Source organism: Megalops cyprinoides, chromosome 21, assembly GCF_013368585.1.
Source record: "Megalops cyprinoides isolate fMegCyp1 chromosome 21, fMegCyp1.pri, whole genome shotgun sequence".
NCBI lineage: Eukaryota > Metazoa > Chordata > Actinopteri > Elopiformes > Megalopidae > Megalops > Megalops cyprinoides.
Window position 1 is genome coordinate 22525740 of NC_050603.1, and position 16931 is coordinate 22542670.

General features: G+C 46.1%; 1 protein-coding gene across 1 annotated transcript; it reads left to right on the plus strand.

Annotated features, from left to right (window-relative positions):
• Positions 1-308: 308 nt before the first annotated feature.
• Positions 309-15343, plus strand: pex1 (peroxisomal biogenesis factor 1). The gene is made up of 24 exons (XM_036516306.1): positions 309-616; positions 1037-1183; positions 2118-2201; positions 2429-2543; positions 2802-3514; positions 3650-3769; positions 4043-4166; positions 4561-4667; positions 4843-4925; positions 5144-5276; positions 5538-5634; positions 6277-6447; positions 6782-6936; positions 7448-7637; positions 8506-8672; positions 9125-9259; positions 9610-9674; positions 9772-9914; positions 10575-10678; positions 11062-11238; positions 11845-12075; positions 12590-12787; positions 13636-13766; positions 14957-15343. Exons 1-24 carry the CDS (start codon positions 509-511, stop codon positions 15039-15041), a joined length of 3783 nt encoding a protein of 1260 aa, XP_036372199.1. The 5' UTR covers positions 309-508; the 3' UTR covers positions 15042-15343.
• The last annotated feature ends 1588 nt before the right edge of the window (positions 15344-16931 follow it).

Here is a 16931-nt window from a genome sequence, read left to right on the forward strand (position 1 = left end):
GTTAGCTTGCCAGGAAGGAGGTTCCATCGATCCACACGTTTTATTGTATTCAATGCTCCATCAAATGACCAGACAGCGCCAGTGGGTTTCAGTGTAGCTTGAAATGTGAAAAGTATGCAGCCAAATATATAAACAAATTCAACTTGTATAGTTTATTTTCAAGTGAGCTATAGTTTTTAATTCCAGCTGCATTTCTTATATGTGACGACGTCAGTGGTCGATGGTATTATAAGTAGCCTAGCAAGTTACCTCACGTCAAATCTCGATCGATGAGACTGTGATCGTATTATTTTGTCTTTACACGACCAGGAACACATCAGCACCGTGCTGCGTTTCTCTGCCCCTCATAGCGGATCCAGGGTCAGCTTATTCAACAGAGTGCGAACCCCAACAATTAACGACATGTGAAGTAATAAAACCGATGCTTGGCTAACGCGATCGGTGAGAGACATGCGTTGTGGGCGTCATCCAGATACTGATGCCGTGCTGAGTATACAGCTAGCCGACAATGTTGGGAAGCCATGGGATTCAGCCTGTTACGGTTGTCTTCAACAACTATAAAAACAGTTTCCTTCACCTTTCCTCAAACCTAATCTCTCAGCTCTCTCTTCATGAGGTACGTTATGATAGCTGACATGTTACGTTTTCAGTTTTGCTGTGGTGTCTTTCACGTAAGTGTTAGCTGCACCACGCTGCCAGTGTCACCTATCAACGGCATGCAAGCTAGTGCTTGAATTGGTGAGCTAGCTCACAAACTGGCTAACCAGTTGGTTAGCTTGTTTAAAACAAAGCTGTAATAATCAGATTTGCCAAACACTAAAGAGGTCGCTAGCTGTAGTATGTTGCTGTCTTGTTAGGGGAATAGATCTGCTTGTTTTAATTTAACTAGTTTGCTAGATAGCTAATGATTACCTAGATGGATAAACCAGTTGTTTGTTCACGTAGCTGAATTAAAGTGTCCTGTTAAAGATTTATGCATAACGGTAACGACAGATTAATTGTGCTCCCTGAGTAAAATCTTTAACTTTGCAAACAGAATCAGGTTCTGGAGCTGTCATGGGGCGTGTGTGCCCCCGTGTACCTCAGCTGGACAAGATGTCGGCAAACCACACATCAAGAGCAAAATACGGTCGAAGTGAACAGGCAACTGGGGGACAAGCTGGGCATCAAAGATGGAGAGCAGGTAGCTTCATAGTTTATACCAATAGTCTTTGTCTTAGCATATGAAGTATTGACAAATAAAATAATGCCCACGGTCTATGCAGTATCTGAACTTGTAGCTCTCTGGTTAAGAGAGTGGAATGCCACAGTGGATTTTGGCTGCTTAAGCTGTTGTATTCATTCTCTGACAGGACTATGGAGGTTAGAGAGGAGACAGTTGCAACAGCGTAGCATGAAGATGAAAAGGAATGTTGATTCACAGAGCAACAAGCAGTTGTGTGGTAGTTCATATCACATTTATTTGTTTCTTGGTGAAGACTGATATGAGACTCCAAGCTATAATTATTGTCTAAAACAGCTTTTCCCAAACCTCTCCTGGAAGACCCCTTGTCCTGCGTGTTTTAGATCTCTCCCTGCTCCAACACAGCTGATTCAAATGATCAACTTATGAACTCCTGAAACTGCTTAATAACAAACTGATCATTTAAATCGGCTGTGTTGGAGCAGGGAGAGATCTAAAACATGCAGGACAAGGGGTCTTCCAGGAGAGATTTGGGAAACGCTGGTCTAAAACAACTCTCTCTTAAGTCAGGTTCAAGGAGTCTACAGTAGGCCACTGATTCTCAATCCTGCTCCTGGGGCCCCTCTGCTCTACCTACCTGACTGAACTCAGTGGCACTTTTGATTAGCTGAACACACCTGATTTAATCAAGAGCATGTTTACTAATTTCAGTCAGGTGTGTTTGGAGCAAGGATAGATAGAAGATATGCAGGACAGGGGGGCTCCAGGAGTAGGATTGAGAAACACTCTAGGCCAATGAGGAAGGCCTGTTTCAGTCGAAATGTGTACTGTGTTTTGTGTGTAACTTCAGGCATGTGCTTGCTACCTTTTTCATTACTGACACAATGTTTTGAGATATATTGAAAAGTAAAGTCTGCCTACCATGGTCTTTCAGGGCTTTCTGAGACCATGTCACCAGGTCCTGTCTGTCCAGCAGGTGTTTGTGGAGCCATTGTCATCAGATGACTGGGAGATACTGGTTAGTCCTTCTCCCTGCTGATGAAGAAACCCTTTTCCTTTTCAATTCAGCTGGCTGGGATGTGTGTCTGTGTGTGGGTGAATGTCTGTATGCGGGGTGGGAGTGGGCCTTAGTGAATAGGTAAAAGGTAATCTTTGTTTAGGGGGACGTTTCATAACCAAGGTCAAAGGGGAAAGGTGGTTGACCACAGTAGGCAGGTGCTGGAATCAGTTTTGTTGTGTCTTCAGGAGCTTCACAGCTCCGCCCTGGAGCAGCAGCTCCTGGATCAGATCCGGGTCGTGTTCCCTGCCGGAGTGTTTCCCGTGTGGGTGGATCAGCGCACTGTCATTTATGTCAAAATAGGTAAGCAATATTTTATTATCTGTATTATTCATGTGGCAGGTGCCCTTTACTATGTTGAATTACAGATCATTAGATGCAAATACAATGCAAAATGCAGTGCAGAAACAATGAGCATGTGAGTACAGCAACCGCGTTCATTCACAAATACAGGCTACTGCCTAAATGCACAGTTGCACACTAGGGCGTGAGAGATTTCTGATTAAACATAGTGCCATGAGAGAATGACACTGTGGCTCATTTAATCCTTTTCTACCACAGCCTCCCTTTCACCGGCCGTCCCTTATGGTCGACTGGAGCAGTTCACTGAGCTTGTGGTCTCCCCCAAAGTACGGCAAGGTGAAGGGAACCCCGTCAGTGCTGGGTCTGCGTCTCCCGCAGATGTGAACCAGAGTCCACATCTGCAAAGGCAGCAGAACTTTGAAATCCCACCCTCCAGGTCGTCCCTGGGGAGCGACACCTTGGAGTCCCCGATGAACCAGTCGGGGCTGCCAGGCACATGGGGTGGAGTCACCGATCTTAAAAGCCTGCTCAGGTACATGTTCCCTGGGAGTTTCAATCCCAGGCCAGAGGTCCCGTCTGTTCCCTCTATACCCAGAATCCTTGGGGACTCCATCCTCAGGGTGTGTGGGGCTCCTCCCCCCCTCACTGGTCTGCGGGGTGCCACCCACGGGGCCGTGCACGTCCTGCCCTGGAGCCGCAGCGAGGGGGAGGGGGACGCGGGCGGGGCCGCGGTGACGTACGGACAACTCTCCCGGTTGTGCTCGGCCAGGGAGCTGAGAGAGAGAGCCAAGCGGGCCTCGGAGAAGAAGAAAGCCGGGGGGGGCACACCCGCTGACAATGCAGGGCCCATCTCCGACGCGGACAGGGAGGAGCCGGCAGTCGTGGTCCGGGTGGTCTGTCACTGTGTGGAGGAGGTCCTGGAGGCCCAGAACGGCGGCCGAAGGGGACAGCTCTACAGCGGGAGGGTCTGGGTGAGCACATCCACACACTCGAAATGCGTCACCATTCATACCATTTAGTTCTTTTACCCTTCATCAGACAGCAGTCACCTCAGTGATGTCAGAGAACTTCACTTAATGTGTGAATTTTCTTTGTTTGTATTACAGATTCCAGAAGTCATGAGGGGGTGGCTAAATATTGATTTACGCTCTGCTGTGAGAATCCAGCCGTTAAAATCGACCCCTAAATTGGCTTCTGTGGTCCAGCTGCAACCATTGCAACCCCTAGTGAGTCTAAATCATTCATTTAATCAGAATTACTTTTCCAACACTCTCAGCACACCTTTTACTCACATAGGAAGGCAAACAAGAATAACAGGCTGCATTGTCTAGGGACATTGATTTTAAAGGATATCTGAGAAGAAGCTTTCCATTTTAAAATGGCACCTGCTTTTGACAAAGTCACTTTAAGTGACTTGATAGTTAAAGTTTACGTCACTTAAATGGAGTTTCCTCTGGTTAACTGCTGCCAACTGTATTGTATTTGTTCACTTTCTTCAGTCCCAGAGTGAGAAGGAGCTGGACCTTCAGTCTTCCTTCTTTGACTGGCTGCATTCCCAAAGTAATGAAGCCCTGCACAGGCTAACGGGGCGTTCCAGCTTCATCCTTTTGCCAGTCTGTGAAGGTAGGCTCGTGTCTTTTGAGTGCAGTTATACTGGTCCAGCACCCTTGAGACCTGACCATTTCCGGACCATAAAATTTTCAGAACCAAGTTTTTTGTGTTGAATAAGCTGCATACTGCTTGCAGTGTAGCAACAGAGCCTGTATCCAGGGCTTATAAGTAGGGACTAATACCAGTAAATCACACAAAAAACAGACTTCTGGCTGATGCGAATTACAGGTGTTGCCAAACGAGAGCATCGTAAAGATTTTTTTTCCAAGTTTTATTCATCATAAATTACTTATGCAGATACTGCAATTGAAAATGTTTATTTTTTTGGTAATGTCAGAGTAATACAATTCCTAATTGGAAAATGTGTGTGTGGAGGGTCTCATTAATCAGCGTTACTTTCTTCCAGAAAATCTGGAGTTTGCCTTGACTGTGCTGAAGCCAGAGTCTGAGAACACAAAGTCTGATGATGTGTTCCTGTTGACCACAAGTTTAATACAGAAAACAGACATACAGGTAGCCATACCTTTTCACTTTGCTTTCTAGTGCTTTGGTGTGCTTGTTTGCGTAACTTTATGGCACTTTCGTTAATTCTTACTTATTTCAACCATTCGTCTGTATCATCAGAGATCACTCCTCACCCTCCATGTGTCTGGCACATTGTTATTGATGGAGCTGTCTTCATTTCCAGATTGTCTGGGAGCCATTGACTGTTCCCATGAAAGCTGATGACGACAATGGTTATCTCAGTTTTCCTTCACTCGATTGTCTGGGGTAAGGTTTTATATTATTAATGCAAGACTCAAAAGCAATATTATATCATCAGTGTATCCAGCCAGGGATTTCTCAAAAGCAATATTGTATCTTCAGTGAATTCACCCAGGGAGTTAGGCGTAGGAGACTGAGGGTGGGATTAAGCCAGTAGTTTTCTCTTGTACAGCCCATTGTATCTGTATGTGTTGTCATGATGTTGACCTTTGCCCCATGTCCAGAGGAGTGGAGGACATCAGCAGAACGGCCTTTGAGCACATCTCCTACTGCCTGATGGGAGGGCCCCTGTCCCAGGAGCTGGCAGGCATGACCCCTGGGCTCAGGAACGGAGCTCTGCTCATCACAGGGCCCAAGGTAAAATGGCAGGTGTTCATTAGCGCCAGAGCAGACCAAGCACATCGCCAAGCTGGCCTTCCCTTACCTCTCAGCAACACCAAATGATCGTAACAGTCTGATTACGAAATGCTGTAGAACGCTATGGAACCTTTGGGGAGACTGAAACCATCAAAAGGGCCAATTGCAAGAAAGGGATACTCATTAAAGCTTGAGTCGTCACAGGTCAGTGTTTGCAGCACTGGCTAGCAGGCTAACGGTAAGGGACTATTTACATTGCAGGGCAGTGGGAAGACGGCTCTCTCCAAAGCCCTGTGCAGAAGAGCCGTGCATGACTTGGATGTTCACGTGGAGGTAATCGAGTGCAAGAAATTGAGAGGTATGTACAAGGACGTGTGGTCTGTTGAGACGTTTGTTTCATTGTTTGTTTGGATGTGTGGTCCTCTTTTAGACTTTGGGACTGTAACAGTTTGTGATGCAGCGATGTTTTGTCCTTGTGCTGTGTGTGTGACTGTGTTGCGTGCAGTCTTTGACTGAAAAGGTTGTATTTTTAATATGTGCAATCAAGACTGGTAGTGTCACGCATAATGGGGATGCTAAGCAGAGATGTGTGATGTTTGCATTATGCTGTGCTTGCAAACCTGTGTTTTGTGGTGTTGTTGCTGCTACACAGGGTAGTGTGCTTGTGTAACTATTTTGATTTGTGATTTGTTTGTATAGCTGTGTTTTGATGTATGTTGCTGTGTTTATAAAGCAGTGTTGTGGTGTGTGATACTGTGTTGAGTGAGGTTGTTTCGTAGCACATGTGATCTAGTGTATGTGTAGCTATGTTTTTATGTGTGATGTCATGTTAGGGAGGTGTTTTGGTGTGTGATGCAGTGTAAGTTGTTTTCTTGTGTGCTTCTGTGTTTGTAAAGCTGTTATATGATGCACTGGTTGTGTTGTGACACTTTGTGATTAATGCATTTGTAATGTGTGACACTAGATATTGCGGCACCCTGATTTATATGGACTGTTGCAGGGAAGAGGGTAGAGACGATACGACACAGGCTGGAGGAGGTTTTTGAACAGGCGGTGTGGAGACAGCCCTCAGTGGTCTTTTTGGATGACCTGGATCACATGACTGGAGCGGCTGTCTCCCCGGAGCACGAACATGGCCCGGAAGCACTCCACTGCCTGCAGTTAGCCCAGAGTATGCAACTCTGTCCTGTCTCATATTAATGTCACCTGAGCATTGCATTTAAAAGAAGACAGAACTGACTTGTGAGCACTTAATTTAAATCATATTAATTAATAAGGGAAAGACATCTGTTGGTTGTTGTCCCATTATATCTCCTTAAATGCAGTGTTTCTAAAAATGGTAACTCTGCAAGTTTATTTACGTATTTTATCTGTGTAAGCCAGACTGAGTAGGTTTTTTTGGATAAATAACACACTAATAATAATAACATATAATGTAAATCTATAATGCGCTGTAGTTAGGCAAGTGGAAATATTTACTCTGCTTCTTTGTGTCTGTGTCTCAGGTCTGAGAGACCTGGTGGATGACCTTGTGGTGCAGGGTAGTCTGGTCGCCCTGGTGGTCACCAGCCAGAGCGAGCACTCCTTGCACCCATCCCTGAGGGAGGTGCAGGGCTCCCATTTCTTCCAGTGCTTCGTCCGCATCCAGGCCCCAGACCAGGTAAAGGTGGGGACCACGCACAGGCTAGACTGTGGGAGGCTGTGGCCCAGAGAGTCAGAAGCGCCACTCTTGAGTTCTGTTCAAACCATTACTTACTTGACTGGTTCGGTTGGCTAAACAGCTGCAGGTGGGCACATCCTTAGGATTTTTAGTATTTAACCAATCAAAGAGGGCTAGTAAATCTGCAGGACCCTGGCACTCTAGGAAAAGTGTCACACCTTGATAATAGGTACATAGAAATTCTGGTTTGACCTAACTTATTTTAATAACCGTCTTATAGTCACAATAGAAGGTACTGACCTGGGACATTGGTTGTCTTGTTTCATATTGTATGATGGGTGCAGTGAAGTCTAATGCTTTGATTTTCATACAAACACTCATAGCCCTGTGATGGTAGGCTGCATCTGTCTGTATTCGCTATGAATGAAAATACTTTGTCAGTACCGTTTGGTTTGCAGGGGGGTGGCTTTTCAAAGAGAGGGGAGATGAGGGAGGAGACATTGCATTTCAGGTGCAGAGAGGGGAGATCCTGAAGGCTGTGATTCGGAGCAAGCGAGTCATCTCCGCGGACACCCTGGATGGACTGCAGCTGGAGAACCTGGCCCGGGAGACAGAGGGGTACCTGCCCAGAGACTTCACTGTGCTGGTGGAGAGGGCCATCCACGCCAATGCCCTGCACAACAGGGGCAGTGCCCCACCAGGTACCAGAGCAAGAGACCTCACAGGGTCCTCATACTGACAGAGGCGTTACCGAAGAGTCCGTGCTGGCAGTGCTTAAAAGTAGCACCTCAGACCTCATAGATGGTGACTCCAGCTATCACTACTGCATATGTACCTCATGACACCTCTTAAATAGACCTGTCCATCAGCCAGCTACTGATGTAACACCAGAACAGAACGTTCCCTGCGCTTTGACTGCATAAGTATGAATTAATTCATGAGGAAAATCAGCCAGCAGTCTCACCAATCTCCTAGTCTCCTCTAGACTAGGTAATGTAGGTCGTGGTAGGTAAAGTTGCAAAAGGAAATGCGTAAATGCAGTACTTCGTGATTGTCATCCTCATCTAGTTAATCTTGTCAACCACCTCTTGTCCATTTGGGCCATCAGCCAATCATGTTTTAGTGAGAATACATTTGAGCATTTTTAGCTGGCCTCCTGTTCTTATTCCAGAAATGTACGCGCTGTTCATTTCAAATCATTGATGTTGATTTACAAAAGTACAGGTGTGCAGAAACCTAGAGTAAACATTGTATGCATGTTACATAAGTGGGCCTGCTGTTTATGCTAGTGTTAATCTAGGGTTGCCCTCAGATGTATGTAACGTGCATCATGTTGAATTCAGTTCACCTGAACTCTGAAGTTTGAAAGCGATTATCTCATTGTCCTAACTGTCCCCAGCAGAGATCTTCTTCATCACCTCTAATGGGTTTCTAAGGTTTAAAGTGTCACAGGAAGGGCAGTACTGGATTGGTCTTATTTATTGGATTGATTACTGTCTTGTCTTACCTGAACGCACTGCTGGTGTTCATTTCCTAAAAGGGTTTTTTTTTAATCTGTCCCCCATTTAGAAGTGTGTTTGTCCACATGTGACTTCCAAAATGCCCTGAAGGGCTTTACTCCGCCCTCCCTGTGGCATGCCCAGCTTCACACGCCCAGCGGGGCGGGTCTGGAGAAGGTGGGCGGGCTTCATGAGGCCCGACAGGTGCTGATGGACACCATCCTGCTGCCTGCCAAGGTACGGGAGCTCCTTGCTCTGCTGCAAGCAGGCTCTGCCCCCTGCTGACCAGTTTGCGGCACTGCGGCATCCCCCACAATGAGTTGGTCTTTACCACACAGAACCATAGGGTTTTTATCACACATGTACAGTGTAATTAAGGTTAGAGGTCAGATCTAAAACTGCATGTAAAAACCCCTCCTGCTGTATTGAGGAAATGGGCAGTGCAGCAAGGGTAATGATACCAGAGATGTTTTGTGCGTGACTTTTTAGGAATGGTGTTGAAATGCAGTGGAGGGCTGGACTGTTGGGCCAGCTGCCTTTTTGTGCCTCTCATTGTCATCACTTGTCTTGACTCTTCCTGTGTCTCATGACAATATAAATTTCAATAACAAACTTCCACATGCTCCTGAACACAAGGGATATTCCTGGGAAAGGGACAGTAATGTTCACTCTGTCCTGGTGTGTCGCAGTACCCCGCCCTGTTCGCCAAACTACCCATCCGTCACCGCTCGGGGGTGTTGCTGTACGGGGCCCCCGGGACAGGGAAGACCCTGCTGGCTGGAGCCGTGGCGCGCGAGAGCGGCATGAACTTCATCAGCATCAAGGTGCCCACAGGCGTCTCTCTGTCCAACAGCATCTCCGTTAGCACTCAGTACAGTGCAGAGGGTATCTCACATGACAGTACTGATACAGCAGCAGAGTGTCATTGTTGGCGGTGAAATAGCACCTTGCTGCTCAAGTCCTGATTTCCGCAGGCAACATCGCATTAAGACTTTCCTTCATGCACAGCTGTTTGCCATCTGATTCCACAAGTGTGGTCTTTCTTTAACCAAAATTTAGCATGTTGAATTGTGGCTCTTTAGGGGCAGAGCTGAGTAGCTGCAATTGAGCAAACAGCTTGACTGGCCCACAGGGAGGGTATCAGTAAAGGTTTACTGTGGCCATGTGTTTCCAGGGTCCGGAGCTCCTGAGCAAGTATATTGGGGCGAGTGAGCAGGCCGTCCGAGACGTCTTTCAGAGGTCTGGCATTACCTTCGCTGCTCTGTATTCAAGCTCTTAGTGGCACGGTGACCTCTGACCCAGCACTTGACGCCCATGTGCTTTCCCTCCCCTCCAGGGCGCAGTCGGCCAGGCCCTGCATCCTGTTTTTCGATGAGTTCGACTCGCTCGCCCCACGCCGGGGCCATGACAGCACCGGCGTCACGGACAGGGTGGTCAACCAGCTCCTCACCCAGCTGGATGGGGTGGAGGGTCTGCAGGGTAAGGTCTCTGGGAAGCTGCCAGCTGCCAGCTGCCCTGTGCTTTCCGATGCAGTCAAAGAAATCATAGCTTTTTAAATATGTCATTTATTATAATATTTTACCCATTTTTACAACCAATGCCAGTTTTGACAGTTGTATTACACTGAGTTTGCCTCTATGAAACACCCTCTGCACACTTAATCAAGAGGAATAAAATCCTCTCATACATGTACGTGTAGCCAGTGGTTATTTTTCACACTACAAGTCCCACAGTGCACCACAGTGGTGGGACTGCTAATTGGAGAGTAGGTACATCTCTACTGATGTCATCCTGGTGACTAGCATGCATTTCACCAGCCAGAGGGTGGTGAACCAACTAGAGGGTGCCACAGCGGTGAGCGGACCCTGGCCAACCAAAGCCACCTAATGCTGGCAGAACAAAGCCAATGTGCTCCACTGCTGTAGGCTCCTGGTCATTGTTGGTCTTGCTGAAAAATCAGTTATTACTATGAGTGGTATATTTTGCAGATGGCTGTTTCCAGCAAAAGCTTAAATGTCTGGCATTCTTATTCAGATTTAGTTACTGCAGCATGTGTTTATTCCTGACATTGGCTTTGCTCCAGCAAACATTCCTGCACTGAAACCTTATAGAGGCCGGGCCTCTGTCTTTGGTTCTCAGGTGTGTATGTACTGGCAGCCACCAGCCGTCCTGACCTCATCGACCCCGCCCTGCTGAGACCCGGTAGACTGGACGTGTCCCTGTACTGTCCTCCGCCTGACCAGGTACAGCCGTCCCAGGTGTTTGGGACATTAACTTCCTGTGGATGACAATGTTCATGATCATTGTATGATTACAGCGTCATATCAGCCATATAAATTATATTCTGACATAAGTCTAAATAATATAAGCACATTGATGAAAGTATCTGAATTGTTGTTGCAGAATGTGATTTGGCTAGAGATCCAGGAGACATAGTACTTTGCAGAAAGCACTGTTGTGGTTTTATATTTCTCTGCAGAATATTTCCCTACACATTTCAGCAGGGTATGACACAGCAGTATATTGGCTCCTATAAGGTAGAATTGAGTGCATGTTGGGGCCCAGGGGCAGGCTTGTGCAGTGAGGCTTGTGGGACCAATGGGTGCCCCCCTCCCCTACCCCTCAGGAGGCGCGTCTGGAGATCCTCAAGGCCCTGACGCACTCGGTCTCGCTGGCTGGGGATGTGGACTTGGAGCAGATCGCCAGCGCCACGGACTCCTTCACCGGGGCAGACCTGAAGGCCCTGCTTTATAACGCCCAGCTGGAGGCCATTCACAGCAGCCTAGGGGCAGGCCTGCTGCATGTGAGTGCTTCACAGCGCCCCCTGTGGCAGCTCATGCAACACTGCACCACCTATTGTAACTTCACCAGCGAGGAAGCAAGCAAGTCAAGGGACACCTCAGCAGACATGATCACGCACCTGTGTAGACTGGTGTTCAGAGGTTACATTTATAGCTCAGAGAGAAATTAATTCACAGTCAAAGTTTTGATGCTATCCTGCTGTCCTAATCTTGTATGCCTTTCACATAGGCATTTGGGATTACAGCATTACACCACCTGTTGGACCTGCTTCTAATGTAATTTATGTTTAATATTTATTTGGTGTGCATCTGTGTCTGTGGTGACTGACAGTGTTAGAAGATGCCAGTGCAGTACAGCCACCAGCCCCTGCATAAGGTTTTAAGTAAAAGTCCCTAAACTTGGTAATAGGTAAGTAGTGTATTAAACAGCAGTCTTGTGTTTTTAAGTCAACAAAATGACACATTCAGAGTTGATGAGTAGCTCGTTCTCCCACCGGGGGGCCAAGGTTAAGAGTGATCCCTGATTTTGGCCCCCATTTTGATATTTTATGTGAAGTTGGTACTGTCCAGAGCAAACCCCACCCCCTCCCTCCTGTCCCCCCCTCCAGGACCTGGGCTCCGGCTCGGACAGCGATGTCAGCCTCTCGTCCATGATCTTCCTGAACCACAGCAGTGGGTCAGACGACTCAGCCGGCGAGGGCGAGGGTGGGCCGGACCACAGCACCGTCCTGCTGGACCCGGGAGAGCTGCCCCCAGAAGACCCACGCCCCAACATCTGGCGTCTGTATTTCGGGAGCTCCTATGAGTCTGAGCTGGGGAACGCCTCCCCCTCAGAGCTGGTGAGGAGGCCTTTCAGAATACAAGTGTATGTGTTATGCTTTCAGAGTACCCAGTGTATTCATGCAACATCCAAGCGAAGGCAAATCTCAGTCATAACTTGAGTTTAATCCATCCATCTGTTGAGGTGTTAAGAAAAATAAGAAGATCCTGACTCCTGTCACTCTTTGTAAAGAGTAGGCTTGGAACCCTGATATCCTGGTAGAACACCTGACTCTCTCAGGCTTGTATCTTGAACATTTCCACTGTTTACTTGGGTACATAAGGCTTGCATTTCTGGAAAGTGCTTCAGATTTTTTGACACAGGAGTGCTGTACAAATCCAGTTCTGCTGTATGTAACCCACATCATGAGTTCCTTAAGATTTTCTTAAGACATTTTTATAACAAAGCTTCATGTTCCAGGTGGGTGTGTATATGAATAGGTTGAATTTACATGTTTGTCTTCATTCCAAGCAATGAGTTAATGCTGTTAACAGCTTATGGCAGGGTGATCCCTTTCCCCTTCTTCTCCGTAGAACTCCCAGTGCCTCTCAGGCCCCAACTCCATGACCCATGACCTGACAGGGGCGTCTCTGCGTGACCCGGGCTGCTCCCACACGCCCGTCTTCATGGCCTCCCTGCAGGAGGGCTTCCAGGAGCTAAGCCACGAGCAGCTGGAGCGCCTGCGCACCGACATCGCCAACATCAAGAGCAACTACCGCAACCGCGGCACGGTGCGTTCGCTAAAGAGAAACCGCAACCGCGGCACGGTGCGTTCGCTAAAGAGAAACCGCAACCGCGGCACGGTGCGTTCGCTAAAGATACTGCAACTGCGGCACAGTGCGTTCACTAAAGAGAAACCGCAACCGCGGCACGGTGCATTCACTAAAGATACCGCAACCGCGGCACGCTGCGTTCACTAAAGAGAAACCGCAACCGCGGCACGGTGCGTTCACTAAAGAGAAACCGCAACCGCGGCACGGTGCGTTCACTAAAGATACTGCAACTGCGGCACGGTGCGTTCACTAAAGATACCGCAATCGCAGCACGATGTTTTCATAAGAGACTACGACCGCAGCGTGGTGCTTTCCTATTAAAGAACAGGACCGCGGCACTGTGTGTTCGTAAGAGACCATGACCGTGGCATGGTGTGTTCATAAGAAAGTCCATGACCACGGCACGGTGTGTGTGTTAGAGAAACCACAACTACAAACCGGTGTATTCTTAAGAGAAGCTCCAAGTGTGGCACAGTGCATGCATAAGAGAGACTAGCACAGTGCATCCATAAAAGAGACCACAACTGTGGTAACCACATCCAGGTCTTGGTGCAGACAGTAAATAGAGACTTCAGTGGTCAAGATGCATTTACGTCTTTCCATGCAGAGTACTTAATAAATAGCAATTTCAATGTGCGCAATACAAATTAGAAATGTGTATGTATTACAAACGTATTACCAGAGGTAAAAACTAGCTGAAAATCAGGCCCATAGTTAACACTAGATATAGAAAGGAGTCCAAGCTGTGAGTATGCTGGTGATGGTAACCCTGGGCCTGATCCCTCTGTTTCCTTTCTGGTGTGCAGGAGGACTCTCTCTTGATGCAGGCAGGGCCCAGTAAGCCAGCCCTCCTAATCTGCCACGCCCACCTGATCTCATCGCTGGCCAGCACCAGAGCCTCCATCAGCAGGCAGGACTGGAAGAAGTACACAGAGCTGTGAGTTGCATCCTCTCGGTCCTCGTCTGCCTTCCTTCTCTTGCATGCATCTACAGCACAGTGTGCTTCTTAATGATCAACCATATTTGTCTTAATTAACCTGCAGCTTCATTCAATGCAATCTCTTTCTTTGTAAGATGCTCTGGATAAGAGCATCTGCTACATGGCGAAACTAATGTATTGATGGTTAGTCTAGAGAACATGTTAATACGGCCATATAAGTTCTCCATATGGCCAACTGAACACTTTCCCTTGATTTCACTTGTTACTGCTCATTTTATTTTCTTAAAGAAACCCAATGTCTAACTTGACGTAGATGTTAAATGATTATAGTATAGGGTAATTACAGTGAGGTCAATGGCTCATTGTTTTTCACAAAACAACCAGATATCCAGTTTAATGACTTATTCTGGTGTTTCAGCTTCACAGCACAGCTTCAGTCAAGCAATTAAGAGTGAATCTATCAAAATGCACAGTTGTCATTCACCAGAATATCATAACCAATCAAGTTACTCAGTGGGAATGTATGTAATTACTATGGCATTTCAAAAAAAGGCAAAGAAATAGAGAGTAATTTTCAACCACAAAGTTTTTGACTGAACCGATTGGAGTCTTTTGAACGGCTCTTTGGTACGAATGAAGAGATCTGAGTTGTACTTGAGAGCCGTTCATTTTATCCTTGCGCCCAAATTTCACTGCGTGCCTTAAGTTCAGTCAGTGTAGCATAGTGGTTATGGAGCAGGAATCGTAACTAAAGGGTTGCTGGTTCGACCCCTGCTGTGAGTGAGTGAGAGACAGTCAGTGAGAGAGAGAGAATTTTCCCGTTCCGATATCGTTTCATGGCGGTTACGTTGTACAGCTCAAATACATAATGACATTATGTCTGGCAATACGAGTATCATTATATGATATGAATATTTCGCAGATAAACCTAGTAATAGCCACCGCCTAAAAGAAGGATGAACCATGCTTTTGAATGGCTCTCGGGAAGGAACGGAACCATAAGATATGGCTCCCTCCTTCACAGACATGAAAACTAAAACGGGGAATTTAAAATCCTCAATTTAAAATTTAAAATCTCAATTATCTGTTCTCATTTCTGTGAATACAGTTTGTAGTGTGTCTCTTTTACTGCATGTATGACTTGATGTCTTCGGGAGAATTTAAATTTGTCATTTATTTTGTTTCAGATACGAGTCTTTTGGATATGCGGGAAATGGAAAGTCTCACAGCACAGCTACTTTTAAACCTGGCCAACGTGTAACATTAGCATAGTGTACACACATATAGGCCTATGCCTATGTCACACTAGACAGCCACAATGTTTAGCTTTGGTTTCCCTTGGAAGTGGGATGCCTGGATATGATGGCTATCGCCTTAACCACTCTTGTGTGTTGTGCTGTAATTAAAACCAACAACACTGATTAACAAATGGCATGTCGGGTTCATTATTCTCTCCTCATAGGTAAGCAAATATCCTTCACAAAATAGCAGTTCATCTCCTTCATGATGATGTAAAAATTTAATCTGGGCCATTTACTGTATATGTAAATGTTGACATTTGGAAGTGATGTAAATCCACCATATAAATAATTCTGTACTTTGTAATATAATAATATAATGAATGCAATACTTACATCCTTGTAGGCAATTCATGTAAATCACAATGATGTCTAAAAATGTTGAGCTGTTAATAATGATGTTTGCATTGCAAACACGAATAAGATTAAAATGACAAGACAAAGTCATGTTTTTTACTTGTGCCTTTGAGTTGTTGTTGTATGACTTAGGAACTGTTAATAGGACCAAATGGAAGACATTCTAGTAAATTAAGTCTTGTGTTGATAGTTCATATATTTTGTTGTCTACCAAAGTGGATGTAATCTTGCCTGGCACATTACAGAACTTGAAGAAGATGTAGTTTTCACAAAGACCACGAGATGGAGCAATACTTGTTTAAAATTCCCAGCATTTGTCTCGATCTCATTTTGCCCAGCAACACCAAATCAACTCCTGTGCCGGTGCTGAACTGTGCTCTGAACTGAGATTTTAGATGCAGATAAAGGTTCCATAACAGTCTTTCACCAGTTAGAGACAGACATGGAAGCCATTTCTAATAACTGAAAATGTCCCAGACCCAATCTCTAGTTTGTTGTTTAGACATAGTTCTTCGTAATTAGTATGTCATAGTCTGTGTACACAATATAACCACAGAGAACTGTGAGCAATATAAAAGACCAGCAAATATGAGACAAGGCGTTTAGATTTCTGTTATTTGAAGTGTGATTCAGACGTACAGGTTACCCACGTTTTCTGTGTACGTCTACACGGGTCATCGTCCATTTTCGCTTGCGCTTTGAAGTCTGTTGGAGACGTTCTCTGTGGGTACCTTGACCGAGAGTTTCATGCCGTACACCAAGCGGCTAGGCACCATCACCACCTATGTGGTCTGCTTCGGTATGTGAAATCACTAATGATTAAATTTATTTTTGTATCAGTTTTAAAACGTGTGCAAAAATTGATGTGTCCTTCAGCAGTCGCATGAGTTTGTTGGGTGGCTGGCCTACAATGAAACTTAACGCAGTTCGTTTGTTCGCGCTTCCTGTTCAGTGCCATTCACGTAACCAATTAAATTCAGCCTTTTCTGGTTGATGCAGGGTTCTGTGCACTATACGTGCCGCGCTGTAGTTATCAGGTCCCATAATGTCATCTACATTGTTTTCCGCAATATCCAAAATAGCAGAACGTCATTCAAGTGCCCCCACCAGCACTGCTGCTAGAGATCTGGATACCCACGTGGATGTGTTTTGGAATGAGAATCTTAAACTGTGTCTCCTGCCGGGTAAGACGCTCAAAAGCCAACGCGCTCAATAGTTGTGACGAGCTTCCACTTTCTTCATCTAACTGTCTAGTGTCTACATAGGCAAGCCGTGCTTCTAGACGCCATTGGCTTTGGAACTATAAGCAGACAATTTTAAGTACCGCTATAAATAATACGGGCGTCCTACACATTTGCACAGGAGGCCCTGTCGTATGAAATACAGCGGAGGCTTATTGATTCAGGGTTTAGTGAACACGCGTGGGTTAATGCTCAATCCGAACGAAATTTCTGGCACGTGAAATGATCACACGGTTTCTGTCTGCAGGTGGGCTGGAGAAGGTACG